This window comes from Cydia strobilella, chromosome 20, assembly GCF_947568885.1.
Source record: "Cydia strobilella chromosome 20, ilCydStro3.1, whole genome shotgun sequence".
In the NCBI taxonomy this organism is placed as follows: Eukaryota; Metazoa; Arthropoda; class Insecta; order Lepidoptera; family Tortricidae; genus Cydia; species Cydia strobilella.
The window spans coordinates 7,259,667-7,275,370 of NC_086060.1; the positions used below are offsets into that span (position 1 = coordinate 7,259,667).

The following is a 15,704-nucleotide window of genomic DNA, read 5'->3' on the forward strand; positions in this document are numbered from 1 at the left end:
CGTAACTTACTTTCTATGCATCTCGCTCGCTACACTGATGCCGGGGCAACACTAACGGGAAACTGTCAGTGACTCTTGGTACGGGTCCCGGAAATGTATAGAAAAGTGTTAGCGCCACGTGTCAGTTGTGAGCGTGGTGACGAAATAGGCTTTTTAGGTCATTATAGTCTACAGAACATTTTAAGTACTTAGTTTGATTAGGTTAAGGCCACAAAGTATTGGTTTATTAGACGAAAGTAGACGACCGCCCCGATATCGAAATATTAATATGTAGAGGAAAATGGGGACTACATTTGTATGAAAAAGCGATCGTCCCCTTTCCTCTTAACACCAACAGTAAGCTTGCGATAACAAAAACTTTTGATTAATCCACTTTTAATTACTATTTATTACAGTATTTACAAACAAAAAAGAAAAACACCTGATTTCAACCAATTAAGTGGCTAAGCATTTGCCATACCTACTTATGTTTATTTATGATACGATTACCATAATGCCAATTAAAAGTAGCGTGTGTCGTACTTGACATTCAACATTTATAATTAGTTTATACCATTTATCTCTTGCATAAGAAACTCTTTTTTTACACTTAAAATATAAACGACTTTATTATAAATACGTTACGGTTGACATTGCTTTGTACGAATAAATTGATTTAAATACAATTGTAATATTATTGTTTCGAAGCTGATGTTTTATTCTGTGTCATTCTTTTAAAAAAGTGACCTTAGAGAGCAACAGGCGCCAACGTGGAGAAGCGTAGCGTTTGTATTAAATAATTGAAATGGCCACAGTTTAAGGCGCCCTAACGTCTCTTTTTACTCAGTACGACACATTTGTTTGTTATCTAATAATAAACAAGACTAATTTACTAGACCTCATCACGTTTTAGCCATTAACAGGATTTTGAACTTTAACTTGTCGGAACAAAGTTGAAACTGCTATATACACTTCAACTAGAAGATATGTACGAGGTTACGATTGCGTCCCATATGATTGATACACACCGTGCGAAAAGGGCTTATGTGACGTGTTTTACTTACTTAAAGATACCTCTTTTGACTAACATACAGACTGACATTGTGATGCTACACGTGCTAGTACGGAACGTGGCTTCTAAATAACAGCAACTCTTTAACTAACCATAGGCCTTATATTAGTATCGGTTAACTATGTTGATGGTATGACTCAGTAATAGAGGCAACTATGTGCTGTATCCAGAGAATATTGTGTGCAATAAAAGATGAATACATTTGTTTCTATGTTGCTTGACTATGTCTTTTGTATGTTAAAGTGCATTTGTATTTATTGGCTAGGTATTTTATGAATCTTAACGTCACTAAAATATATTCACTAATAATATAATATAATAAATGTGATAGTAACTTTGCTTCTCTGCTACCTTTCCGTGGCTACACCATTGTATCGAACGGTTCAGTCCCATAGGATGGATACTTTGTTTTCACAAATCCACTCCTTGTTGTTAAGAGTGAGTGAAAAACATACAGTCTAAGACTCCCGCGGAGACCTAGTAGCTGTAAAATAGTTATATTGTGTATTGGTGATATGAGGAAACAACTTACAATTTTCATTAACTTACACTGCCACTCTTCATAGGGATAAAACTCTCTCATCAATTTTTGAACAATAAAGAGAGCCTTTACGAGGTAGTGTGGTGAAAAATACGTTGTCAGTGCATTCACCTTTTTGTGGGGAATGTAAACACCTCGTACTGTACGTATTTTTATATCTGACAAACCGTTTATGTCATACATCAACGAAAACCTTGAGTAGTCGGCGAAAAAATACCCCTCATGAAATTCCATAGCATTGTTATTTTATCGGACAGGTCACCCTTAAAGGTTGTGCGTGCCGTGGCATTTCGCCAACCACCCCGTCCGCTAACGAGGTCGCGCCTCGAGTCGTTTAGTAATAAATGCACACTACCCGATTGCAGAAAATCCAAAAGGAAGGGTTGTGATTTTAGCAGTCTATGTATGTGTCCTGTTTTCAATCGTACCGTCAGAACTCTTAGACGACTGATGAATGAGGTGTCAATCTATTCGTTTTTGTAGCCTAAGTGACAAAGGCTTAAAATCTAAGAAGGTTCAATGTCATTAAAACGTTATTTCTTAATAGACTCTTGTCGTTTTTCCTCTGGATTATTCATATCATACTGTAATTTTGTAGTTGTTGGTTCTATATTCATTCATACAAAGCTCCAAAACAACAAACGAGTATTCATTCTTAAACTCCTGTTCCAGGATCGAGTGCTGAACATCATCAGCCAGATCATGGACCAGCTCCTCGGCGACGAGCGCGTAGCGAGAGGCTTCCGCGTCAAGTTTCCAGAGGACGTGCTCCAGGACAATTTGGCTGGACAGCTTTGGTTCGGAGCTGAGGTTAGTACAGCTTTTCTTGGTCACAGATGATCACAGATCATGAATCAGCGTCTCGGCAATAGGCTTCCGCGTCATGTTTCCACAAGACATGCTTTAGGGCAACTTGGCTGGACAGTTATGGTTCGGTGCATAGGGCAGAGAACAGCTGTTCTTCATAGTTAATCACTCTTGACGAGACTATGGATCATTCATAGTTGTGACTACATCTCTCTGTACTGTGGTGAGAACACTCGTTGATAGCACACTTCGCCGTCTTAGGGGGATCATCAATTGAAGGGTGTTTGCTGATTGCTAGTTCAGCTACTATCAAGGATGTGACACGGGAAGTTGTCGATGATGAGCTTCAAGAACTAAAGACACTGGACACGATTTCTGCTTATGAAAAGCAGAAATGACTTGTTGTTCTTAGATGTTTTTATTGCTTGCCATAAAATGTGGCTCATGATACGCCTCCCATATCCCATTTACTTGAGGTCGACGCAGCCGTTTTCCTTTTCTGTTTTTCTCTGTTTTCTGCCCATTTATTATTCATTCCCTTACTTCATGCTGTCTCGCGCACAATGCTTCTGCCTAAGTATGCCTTTCCTCATAAAACTACGCATTCACACCTAATTACCCTACTTTCATAGCATCCTCATCTCTCCAGATGCTTACGTATCGAAATGTCCCTCCAATTTTTAACCATCAAATATTTGTCTACTTCCAGTGTCTAGCCGCTGGTTCATCCATAATGAATCGCGAGGAGGAATCAGCCGCCATGCGCCCCCTGGCCAAAGCCCTCACTAGAAGCCTGGAGACCGTCCGGTCGTTGCTCAGAGAGCAATGCTTGCGACCCAGAGGCCTGGCTCTGTCGCAGCAGGACGACATGCTGCATGAGAGTCTTAGGATATTTGACAAGTAAGTGTTACATATAATGAATCGAGAGGGAGGAAGGAGGAATCAGCTGCCATGTGTCTTCTAGCCAAAGCTCTAACCAGAAGCCTGGAGACCGTGCGGTCGTTGCTCAGAGAGCAATGCTTGCGACCCAGAGGCCTGGCTCTGTCGCAGCAAGATGACATGCTTCATGTGAGTCTTAGGATATTTGACAAGATTTGTTTAAATCAAAGGTAATCAAAGCCATACATTTCTCTTGGTGAGAGAGAAAGATGATAGACGACCGTGCAGTGAGTAGAGCGTTGGTTAGACAGGTAACGTCCGGATTCCATCCTAGAACTAGATACCGCTGGAACGATAACATATCTAACCGCTCTTTGGATACGTAGGACCGAAGAGGCGCAAAATAGGGCAGAATAGCGGTCGTTTTGTGTCGCTGAGGCTGCGTAGTTAGTTACTAGGAAAATATGATCAGCTTCGTGACAAGGCAATCTACATTGCCCGTAAACTCGTAATACTTTATCAATTTGCATCATCATAATGGGCGACATGATTTTCAAAGTATTTCATTATTGTTTCAGGTTGTTTGCAGAGTTCGAGCTTTGCTACGTGAGCGCCATGGTGAACGTGAAGACTCCTCACGAGTTTGAAGCGCAGCAGCTCATCTGTGTGTTATTCTCCGAGAGCCTACGGAGGGCCTTGAAGCATTCGCTGCTCACACAGGAACAGGTTAGATCCTACTTTTGAGCGTAAATTGAGCGTTACAGTAAACGTGAAGACGAAGACCCCTTACGAGTTCGAAGCGTAACAACATATGTCTGGTGTTATCGCATAATTTACGACGGGCTTTGTCCTTCGCAGTCGCTGCTTACCCAAGAAATTCCTAGCAGGAATAACGTGATCGTATTTTTAAATCGAAGTATCTTTATCTGATTAGGCTTTGTAACTGATTCGGTTCTGATTAAGATTAAGTTCGGTCGCTACCCTACTAGGGTAGTAACTGAACCGACTCACGGCGAGGCAATTGTCCGGTTAGAATGAACATGTATCCTCGCATTTGCTTCTGTTAAGGATGCTGATTATAAACTGTGTGAGAGACAATTTAAAAGAAAGCGAGGGAATTAATGATTACCCTGCTCTGATGATGAAAGGATAATCTGGATAATGAACGAACTCATGCTGTGACGGTTGAAAATAATCTAATTTGTGTTTTCAGGTGGACTCATACGACCCAGCACTGATGTTCGCCGTGCCACGGCTCGCCATCGTCAGCGGGCTATTAATATACTCCAGCGGGCCTTTGAGCATAGATAAGTCACCAGGTAAGTTTAAATAGTCAATTATTGATTGCCATGAAGTTGAAATATAATGCCCAAATAGTTATATAGCATGATCTGACATAGGTAAAGACTACAAAGGTCTAATTTTAAATAACTTCCCAAGTTAAAGTCAGTTAAAGTTAATGAACTTTCTTCAATTTAGTCGAGTTATAATGAACTTAGAATGTCAAGATGATGTAAAAAGAAAACAAAACTTCTGACATGTGCAGATTCGGCTTAATTAACTTAGCGTGATATCATATTTTCAGAACATTATACCTCAAATCCTAATTGCTTGACATATGATTTCGTTAGAATCTCTGTGCTCTGGTCTCCTAGGCGTGATACATTGATTTAACGAAAAGCTTTTCTGTGTATTACAGAGGAGATGTCAGACATGTTCCGTCCATTCCGCACCCTTCTTCACAAGATCCGCTCTCTCCTGTGGACGCTAGACCGGCGGGAGCTTATAGCCCTCGAGCGGTTACTCTGTACCAACGAAGATGTCTCCAGTTTAGCTGGCCTGGAGATACCGCATGGTAAGTTGATATTCCTGCTCATTTTTGGGTTTGCCCTATTAAAGTAGTTGAAGGATCCCAAAATTTGGCGCTGGCACTGGGTTTTAAGTGGCTTCTGACCTCTAAACAATATAGGAAACTAGGGTTTATTACTAAGTATCCATCCGGTTCGGTTTACTTAGGGTTTTATACTTATACTCACAGGTGCAGAACCTTCGGAGGACCCGTCGTGCCAGTATCCCGACATCGGCGAGTTCGTGTCTCGCTTCTACGCGGACCACGCTCCCTGCCGCGATCTCTATACGCAGAGGTATGTACTAGCAGCATTCCAACAATGTCGTTGACGCTACTGTTTTATAAAGATTATTTGGAGCCTATAGAATGTCATTGCTGGTCCAAGCCTTCCCCATTTTCTCAACTGATCTCAGTCTAGTAATGAACTTGGCCATTCCTTTTATAAGGTTTCCAGTTGTATCCGCCATCGCCGGCGGGATCTGTTTGATACGTGATTCAAGTTTCCCCATTCCGCAGTGATTTTGCCTAGTGCAGATTTGGCAGACGTAGCCATCGCAGTCCCGATCTAGCTTAGCCGTTTTCTCAGATGCAGTGATGATTGGGGCCTTTTTGAAATTGTAGATATAGCAGTTAACAAGACAAACCGTTTTCAAGAGTCAGCAACCTGAAAATGGCATCCAGTGAGACCTTTTTACTTTTGGTTTGATTTCACCTGTATTCTCACATACTACTCGATAAACTAATCTGGTGATTACAATGATAAAACATAATTTAAAGTTCCCTAATAACCCATCCCTAAATTCCCTAATTCAAAATATTTTCCACAGTTCCACCGAGCCAACCATCACCGAGAGTGACTACCTGCCGGACTACATAGAAGTGATGACGCCCATCATCGACGGTCTGCGTCGGCTCGACACCGACAGTGACTCCACTCCACACCAAGAACACCCCTCCGACCCTCCCCCGTCTGACACAGCCAGCATAGACACATTCCAAAACGACCTCCTAGACGCTAAGACCCGCAAAACCAGCAGAACGGAAAGCAGCGACTTATCCTCCTTACGAAACCTCTCCACCAACGGCCTCATGATGTTCGACCCTTTAGTTATCAACGCGGGCAATTCTGGCGAACCTTCCAACAGACAGTTACCTGATCACGACCTAGTGACCTCCCTCAACGAGCAAGTCACGGAAATAGCCGATAGATTATCCTCAATAGTTAGCGACGTAGACATACTAGACCATAACCAAATACATTCGTTCTCTACGAACGATGTCCCCACTTTAATATCTAACGAACCGACTGAGCCTTACTTCAGCGGGCCTAAGAACGAACAACTAAGCTGCATGCCTTCCACTAGTCACGGATATTTAATACCGAACGCGATAAGCCACGAACCCGTAGTTTTAGCTTCTCTCTCACATAATAACTCTGCAGTCTTCACTCAAGAAGAAGAAAGTGCAATAGCGACGGATCTCCCTTTAATTATACCGGACAATATTGACGCCGACATTGTAAATACTAACATATGTATAGCTAACGCTAATCTAAGCTCACTATTACTAACTAATGAAGAATTCCGACAAAATTTCATTGATAACAATGAAGTTGCAAATGATAATAATAGTTTCACATCAGCGAAATCGCATATAGAAAATAATGAAGAAGATAAAGTGAAGTTTATGCTTGGTCATGAAAGCGATCACGAATCGCCTGTAGATTCGGGCGTCAGTACTGAAAATACTAGTTTAGATAGATCCCCAGACACAGAAAACAAAGAAATCAAAGAAAACCACTTCATGCAACAGAACAGGGTATTAAAAACGGAAGATGACAAAGCTAGTAACACATTAGAAAGTTCCTTTTCCAGTGTAAATAACGGTGATGTTAGCGTTAACATTAATTATGAAGAGCAAGATACTCAAAAGAACGAAGCGTCATCGTCGATTAATGTAAATACAGATAGGTTAAGTGACGAAGATACGGCTGTACATATAAAATCTGAAGAGTTAAGAATGGCGGAAGAGGTTATAAACGAGTTAGCAAGAAACATAGTAGCCGATTTAAGTATTCAAGACAATAATTCCCTGTCGAATTCTTCGCCTAGTAGTTCGCGGCAGAAGAAAGAAGAGAGGCGATTAAGAAAGTCGAGTAAAAGCAAGAAGAAGAAGAAAATGTGGTCGCCCGGGACCGTGATCTTGGACAACCGGTCGGCGCAGGCTCACAGTCCGCTAAGATTGAATTTGGATCACTTTGTTGATGAAAGGTGAGCTAGATAGATAAGCTGTATTTATTTAAATCTATCATTTAGACTAAATATGTCTGCTTTTATTTGTCAGAATATGTAAAATGTATCATATAAAGATGCGAAGAAATCTCATATGACGATCATCGTTATTATCGACTACTGATCTAAAGTCAGCATCCGACAACTTTTTTTACTTTGTGGTTGATTCCACTATCCTTTTGGTAATACGGTATAGAATAGACATTGTGAATAGCAGTAGCGATGATATTGTAGGACGTACTTGATAATGGTGTTGTTTTTTCAGTACGGCGGACGATGAGCAAATCGCGTTGGCGCTACAAGCTCAAGAGCTCGCCGCGAGACAACAGGCGAGGGGCAAGTTTAAGTACGTAAATTCAAATTCAAATGTTTTATTCGTGATAAACTTAAAACTAAAATTACATACAAAAGTATACTAAAGCTATAGGAACTTATAAAATAGGTAGGAGTTGAAGTTTACCACGAAATGGTCTCGCCTCAGCATAATGCTGACCCGAAGGTCAGCGCTGATCTTCCGGCGGGACCATTTTGGGTCACGATCGCAGCCGTACGACACGGCCCAACCATAAGCTGAACGCAGCCTTTGCAGCAGCGACCAGCGCCATCTTGTCTACTGTCTATGGCAGTACTTGACAATGTCATTATTGACAACAACAAGTGTATAAGAATAAGAAATGGCTATGCCGTACAACGCGATAAAATATATTTTTGCCTTTCATTCGTTTAAATTTACAAGTAACAAAAGAGATAAAACAAATACAACAGAACAAAAGTGGTGAAGTTTACTTTGTCAAGGTGAAAGTTTCCGCAGTTGACCATGGAGTGATATAGTTGGGAGTTTATACTTTGCACTAAGGGAATTACATATACTCGTATTAAGGAGTCGCAATATCTCGTAAGATGTTCATACACAAATAAATAGCCCCATCTATAATATGCAGGTGTGGACCAGAACGAGTTGACTCGAAAGGTAATTGCGAAGTAACTGTCTGTGTAGATGCGCCTCCTCCAAGGCATCTCGGTCGCGCGTGCGTTTGCCTCGGGCTTTATACCGAGATGATTTGCGCGGCAAATTCCTCGCGAGGCGAATGGTTCTTTTATAAGTCCGCCTAACGCTAAGCAATAAGGAAATTAATAAAGCAATAAAGGAGGTTATAAGGAAATTAAAAGTCACAAAATATCCCTTTCACCTTCCAGATCAAGCGAAGACCTAATCCACCGCCTATTCGTCTGCATAGCTGGAGTCGCTGACCAACTCCAAACGAACTTCGCCGCGGACCTACGGAACATACTGAAGTCAGTGTTCCTCATGAACCAGACGCCGGACGCGCCGGACCCGGATCCGGAACCTGAAGCGGAGCCGGACAAGTGCCACATCGAATACGCGGCCACGGAGGACCAGGTCATTCAGAACGGTAAGCAGGGTCAACTATTAAAGTACGCGTTCGTAGTGAACCAGACGTCGGATGCGCCGGAACCTATATGCTAGTTTGTAAAGTATGTACCTTAGGCCTTAATAATAATTGCCTTTATCTACCATAGTTTTACATACAAAAAAGTTAAAAACATAAACATTTTTTTATATATTTATATTAAGTCATGGCCCCTTTTTGGGTATAGGCCTCCTCCAACTGTCTCCAATCATTCCGGTGTTTTGCCTTCTCCATCCAATCTGTCCCCACTATGTTTTTGATGTTGTTGACCCAACGGTCTTTTGGTTTTCCTGATCTTCTTTTGACACTTGGACCCATCCATTTAGTGACGCCTTTTGTTTTTGTCCATCTATTATCTGTAGACCTGGCAAGATGCCCTGCCCATTTCCATTTTAGCCTTTGCGTGTGTTGTGCTGCGTCTATTATTTTAGTTTTCGAACGTAACATACGTTATCACTTTTTCGTTTGTCTCTAAGTTTTACTCCTAAGGATGCTTCGTTCCATAGCACGCTGGCAGGAGCGTATTTTGTTTTGTCTATGTCTATGGGCCTTAGTTGCCTGAAAATAGATGATATTCGATTTAATAATTAGACATATTTATTTCATTTCAGGAAGCTCATTCGACAGTGTGTACTCCGCCGAAGAAGTATACGCGGACAGCACCTCAGATACACCCTCCGAGGGTTCAGACAGACGGACACGCAGCACGGCGGACAGACAGACGGACAAGCCGCCCGAGCGGCCCTCCCTGCACCCCTCCGTTTCCACGGGAGATCTCACGATGAGGTTGGATTATATTTACTGCCTATGTTTACTTACTGTAGTATGAGGTTTTTAAATAATAAAACCGGTCAAGTGTGAGTTCGTTTAACTCGCGCACCAAGGGTTCCGTACAAACTATCAATTTTCTCATGTAACTATAATCAATTCATCACGAAATACTTTTGACCAGAAGCACAATTACAATTGCTACGGCAGATTTGAAGAAGCATAATTGTGTACAGCACCTGTCACGCAAAATAGGCGCCAGTCGTCGAGTTGCGGAAAATCGCCCGAACTACAATACAATACAGCACCATCTATCGCCAAATTGGCTAATTTTCGCGAACTGTGTGTATGTTGGTTTTTCAGGGATTATTATTTATCATGTGAACGATATCAACAATTTTTGATTTATTTGAAAGAATGAGTTTTTAGTGTAATCTCATACAAATTTCATGTATAATAAGTACCCGCAAAGGGGCTTAAATTGCAAATTAAATTGGATAATTTTTTTGGATATTCAATTTAAGCTCTTTTCAATGATATTCCATTTGACCTGGTAACTAGATTTAAAAATGTTGCCCCCTCTTTATCAGTATAAATATGGCTTAAGGAGCCATTTGAGAGTAGATTTTGTTTACTTTTATGTAAATATCTAAAGATACAGGGGTTAGTGAGATATATTTTTAAGCTAGACCCTTCATAGCGTTGAATTTGTTATTAGTGTGTATATATAATGTTGTATTGTATTATCTGCAGGGAGCGCTGCGACTCGCTCGCGCCGGCGCCGGCGAGCTCGCGCGTGGAGCGAGCGCCGGAGTGGGTGCCCGACATCGCGGCGCCGTCTTGCATGCGCTGCGACTCGCCCTTCACCGCCTTCCGCCGCCGCCATCATTGTAGAAACTGCGGTATTTATACTCGACTATTACTCTCTTCCCCTTAGGCTCACTTGCACCATTCCACTATCCCGGGGTTAACCGGTTAAAACTGGGCCCTATAACAAAAAACCGGACAAGGGCGATTCGGACTCGCCCACCTAGGGTTCCGCACTTTTTAGTATTCGTTGTTATAGCGGCAACAGAAATACATCATCTGTGAAAATTTCAACTATATCTATTACGGTTCATGAGATACAGCCTGGTGACAGACAGATGGAAATATGGGCAGACGGACAGAGGAGTCTTAGTAATAGGGTCCCGTTTTTACCCTTTGGGTACGGAACCCTAAACTTACAATTACAAGTGACAAGATTTTAGATTTATCAAGTTGGTGTACCAGAATAGCTATTTATGCAACAAGTGCGGAAATCATCTTTACGCACGTGTATCATACAATGTTTTACTATGCGTTGTGCGAGTATATAAAAAACATATCATGGCAAATAAGTTTAATTATTTAAAAATTGAAAACAAAAAGCACTAGTGCGGAAAAGTGCCCTTTTCTGCACTAGTGCGAGAAAGTAGCACCATATGTACTTAAAAAAAATTGAAAACAAAAAGCACTAGTGCGGAAAAGTAGTACCATAGAGTAACTTATACTAGAGCGGTACTGTCATAGTAAATTTTGTAAGCCCATTAAATTCACTGCCATCTGTCGACACACTTTAAAACTAAAAATAAATATTTATAAAAATACGATAAAATGTATTTAAATATGGATAAATGATTTTTTTTATTTGCATTAATTATTTTTATGATTTTGACCCATGTTCTTTCACTGATATGCGTTAAAATTGTTAAATAACAAACTAAACCGTCAACGCCATCTATACGACAGTAGGCCAAAGCTAGTAGCGCCCTCTGAACGAGAATCAAATATTCTTGTTTTTAGAGGCACGTTTTTTCCTTAGACTGTATCCATCTATTACGGAGTTATATCTATCTTTGGTAGTACTTTCCGCATTATATGGCTCCGTAGAAAACGCACTTTTCGAGCACATGCATTGTAAAATATTATAAGCGACAATTTCGTATTATTTATTTTTAACAAATATGTAAATTGTAGGAATTAATCTACATTTGACATAAGCACCAGGTGTTAGGATTAATATTTGTATCTAGCTATAATTGTAGCCCATTATGCGGTGTCCATTTGATTCTATATCTATATGTACCTACCTTCATACGTATAATTCACACAACAACAACAAGGTCTATTATTTTTTCCACAGGCAAAGTATTCTGCGCATCATGCAGCTCTAACTCCATCCCGCTCCCCCGCTTCGGGCAAATGAAGCCGGTGCGCGTGTGCGAGGAGTGCTTCCGATCCATCGCCCGAGGCTGCCGGCGCGCGCACTACAGGTGATTGAACCAACGTGCCGCGGAATAAATAGCTCGTGTTAAGGTTAAACATACCTTATGTCTATACTGTTAGGTCGAAAACGGAATGACTACAAGACAATATATATGATTCATAACATTGCCACGATATGTGGATGAGTCGAATATACACTACTGCCCAAAAGTATTTAGGCACCCGCAATTTTCACCATACAATTGTATACAAAAATTATTTCCAAAATCATACATCAATGTTCGATCGCAGGCAAGTGACTCTTACATGTTGGATTGAACTTTTACTTAGGTAAATATATTGAGTCTCAAATTGTTGCTAAAGACATCCTTTAAAATTTCGAGTTTACTTTATGCAACGATTTAAAAAACCCTTATACAAAATAAAACTATTTTGTACTGGAAAACGATTTATGGATTTTTTTACGCTTGCCATTTGATAAATAGGCAATGTACACGAATATTCTGCACATCGTTTTAAAGCTCGATATTTCTGTTAAATTAAAAAAGTAAACTGCACAAAAAACTGTTACCCGACTGCGACTTAGCGGTATAATTCTGAAAGTCTATTTTGTATACAATTGTATGGAAAAAATTAGGAGTGCCTAAATAGTTATGAGCGGTAGTGTAATATCCCTGGGTGCCTAGCCAAGGTGACGATCGCTTGCGTTACGACAACGAAACGCTTTGTGTCTCTATCACTTCCATATTAGTGCGACAGTGACAGTTGCGTTTCGTTCGCTACGCGTAAACCAATAGCATGTTGGCTACGCACCCTGGTCTAAAGGTTGCATCTAGTGACATGTCACAAAAGTGTTTGACTCGTGACATAATGTTGCTATTTTATATACCATATCGCTGCCTCAATATTACAGGGTTCTATGTTACATTTTCAAGATAGTTGAAATTCGACTTAATGTCACTATGATAAAGTTCAAATGTCAGTTAGATAAAAGTGAAACATAGAACCCTGTAATATTAGGCCAGCGATATTATGACGAACACTATTACCTATATCACATTCAAAGTTTATTCCAAAACTATGTTTTTAATAAATATTTTTAGTATCACCTAGATTGTTGGATAAATGTAATATAGTTATGTTGATTATAATTAAATATAAATAGGTATGATTCTTCAATATTGACTGATATATAAACAAAAATATTTAATGATTCTATAAAAGTTTTCCATTGTAATAGGTAGCTCTCTAATAAATGAATATTTAAAGATGTTATCAATGCATAATTATACCTATTTCATACTATATTAGGCAGTATTATTTGCAGTTACATAATTAGTTATCGTTTGATTTACTCATGTTCATTATACTAAGGGCTTATTTACACAAATGATAATTATCAATGTATACAAAAACCTTTGGACATGATATACATATATTACGCTGTATTTTCTTCGACATTAAAATCTCTTGCCAATCTTGTTTATAGTATTTTCACATAACTGCGTTTTAAGGTTATAAATTGTATGGCGATGACAGCTGTCACCATACCCAAGCTATGTAAAAATGTTATAGTTAGACAATCGTAATAATCGTATTCCCGTTGCCAGGGAGGTTTTGGTATTTTACTGAGCAATTTTTACTGTGGGACAAACTCCGAAATCGCGAAAAAATTTGGCTGTTTCATACATTTTGGCTGGCCCATTTTCTATGAGGGTAAGATTTTTTCGCGATTTCGTGGTTGGTCCCATAGTAAAAGTTGCTCAGTATAATCCCAAAATCTCCCTGGCAACGGAAATGCACTTATTTTTTACTTTCAGTTTGAGCAGATCTTGTTTACGCCAAGAAGAAAACATTTCTCTACTGTCATTAAAGTCATAGGCAAAATAATATTAAGAGGCGTAAAGTATAACGTAATCTTGAAACTGCAATTTTGTCAGTTCAATTATATGGCGCGGTACGACTTTGTACGTTACCCTTCGTTTGGCAAACTCCCGCAGTAAAAATGTCTATGGGTATTACTGCAATGTTCTGCCGCCAGAATGCAGCACTAGCACCTATCGTAAACCATAGAGTATACATACGGTGCCTTAAACTGTTTTTGACAAGTTTTCACAGACAATAAAATATGACACTGATGCATCAAGGCGGTTTGTTTACAAAAGGACTACCGGGAAACGCGAAAATCGAAATTTAGTTATCTGCTCGAATATGCAAGTGATAGCGAGGTTAGATAACGAAATTTCGATTTTCTTGTTTCGCAAAGATGTAGCTCAAAACCGGGAGGAGTGGAAGAAGAGGGGGGAGGCCTTTGCCCAGCAGTGGGACACAATAGGCTCGTAATAAAAAAAAAAAAATTGTTTCGCAGTAGACCATCAGTTTGTGATGGATTGTGGTAGTGGCGCCCCCTACGCAGAGTTACGCGTAATAATCCCTATTGATAGAATGTTTAAATTCCAACAAATCTAAAGTAATGTCAGCCGCCAGCTACTAAAAACGTATTACGCCATACATTGCCAGTCAAAACTCTTCCATTCTTATTATATTTTGATGGTCAAGAAAATGTTTCATGTAAGCATGTAATTACTTAACACTGATTTAAACTTTCACGGTTTTTACTCATTATTATTCACATCGACGGGACTTAATCGTGTAAAATAAGTTTTAAATTTACCTCCGACGTTTCGAGGACTCTTTTCGTTTGAGGAGGAGGAGGGGCGTCTTGTTTGACGCGATGAAGTCCCGTTGTTGTAAATAATAATGTAGGGTAGGGTAGGAAACAGTGGCTCAGCTCGAACAGTGGCTCAGTTGCCCCAATATCGCCTCTATCATGTTGGAATTAGGTTGAGTGAGCTGCACCCGGCTATTTTTTTCCGAGCCACTGTTTCCTACCCTAATTACTTGTCTTAAGAGCCCTTATTCCCTGGAACGTTCATCGATTTCACGAAATAACACTCAATAGATGGCGTTGACGCGCGGTACGCGAGCGCCGGCAACTATAACGCGTTTTGAACGCAGAGAATTGTTGAATGAAAAAAGAAGCATTTTGCCAAATACGCTCGTTTGTAGGAATAAGGCCTCTTAATACTTGACAGCCCCACTTCTAACGTGGGTAACAACCGGCCATTAGTTTTAGTCTTTCATATGTGACTGCAAATAAATGTGTCTTGCTGTATAAAAACGCGACTATAAATGCGACTAGTCTCTTTTTACACAGAATGACACAAATGCCTGCCCCAAACAGATTCAATAAATAACTAAATACCTAGGTTAAGTAGCGATGTTAGAGAAAAATACTATTTTAATAATATTAAAGCGTTTATATTTTTAACGTAACTCTTTAAAACCTTTATTCCACTTTTGTAACCAATGGTGTTAGGTTAAGTAAGTAATGTTACGTGTATGTAAATTTTGTAAAAGTTATTGCTAGTATACTCTCAGGTACCTTACTGTTTAGCGTTTGTATTATAATATTGGATGACAGGATCCGGTGACCACAAAACGAGTAAGTGATAAACCGTTACATATTTTAATCGTGTATAATAAATGTCAGATTATTAGCTAAAGTGAAGTTTTTGTTTACCTTTTTAGGGATCCTGTTACTAAGACTCCGCTGTTCGTCCGTCTGTCTGTTTGTCTGTCACCAGGCTGCTCATTAACCGTGATAGCTAGACAGTTGAAATTTTCACAGATGATGTATTTCTGTTGCCGCTATAACAACAAATACTAAAAACAGAATAAAATAAATATTTAAGTGGGGCTATACAACAAACGTGATTTTTTTGCAGTTTTTTGCGTAATGGTACGGAACCCTTCGTGCGTGAGTCCGACTCGCACT

At 39.9% G+C, this 15,704-nt stretch overlaps 2 protein-coding genes across 3 annotated transcripts in view; both read left to right on the plus strand.

The window, feature by feature from the left end:
• Positions 1 to 12,778, plus strand: part of LOC134750473 (lateral signaling target protein 2 homolog) — a 45,574-nt gene extending 32,796 nt beyond the window's left edge. The window contains exons 3-14 of the mRNA XM_063685637.1: positions 2,265 to 2,402; positions 3,109 to 3,299; positions 3,857 to 4,004; positions 4,492 to 4,597; positions 4,978 to 5,133; positions 5,317 to 5,422; positions 5,955 to 7,397; positions 7,684 to 7,764; positions 8,616 to 8,833; positions 9,463 to 9,637; positions 10,373 to 10,521; positions 11,784 to 12,778. Of these exons, the coding sequence (XP_063541707.1) occupies positions 2,265 to 2,402; positions 3,109 to 3,299; positions 3,857 to 4,004; positions 4,492 to 4,597; positions 4,978 to 5,133; positions 5,317 to 5,422; positions 5,955 to 7,397; positions 7,684 to 7,764; positions 8,616 to 8,833; positions 9,463 to 9,637; positions 10,373 to 10,521; positions 11,784 to 11,917 (3,045 nt within the window). The 3' untranslated portion in view covers positions 11,918 to 12,778. The remainder of the gene's footprint in view (positions 1 to 2,264; positions 2,403 to 3,108; positions 3,300 to 3,856; positions 4,005 to 4,491; positions 4,598 to 4,977; positions 5,134 to 5,316; positions 5,423 to 5,954; positions 7,398 to 7,683; positions 7,765 to 8,615; positions 8,834 to 9,462; positions 9,638 to 10,372; positions 10,522 to 11,783) is intronic.
• Positions 1 to 15,704, plus strand: part of LOC134750524 (BTB/POZ domain-containing protein KCTD9) — a 512,667-nt gene that overhangs the window by 241,692 nt on the left and 255,271 nt on the right. The window lies entirely within an intron of this gene.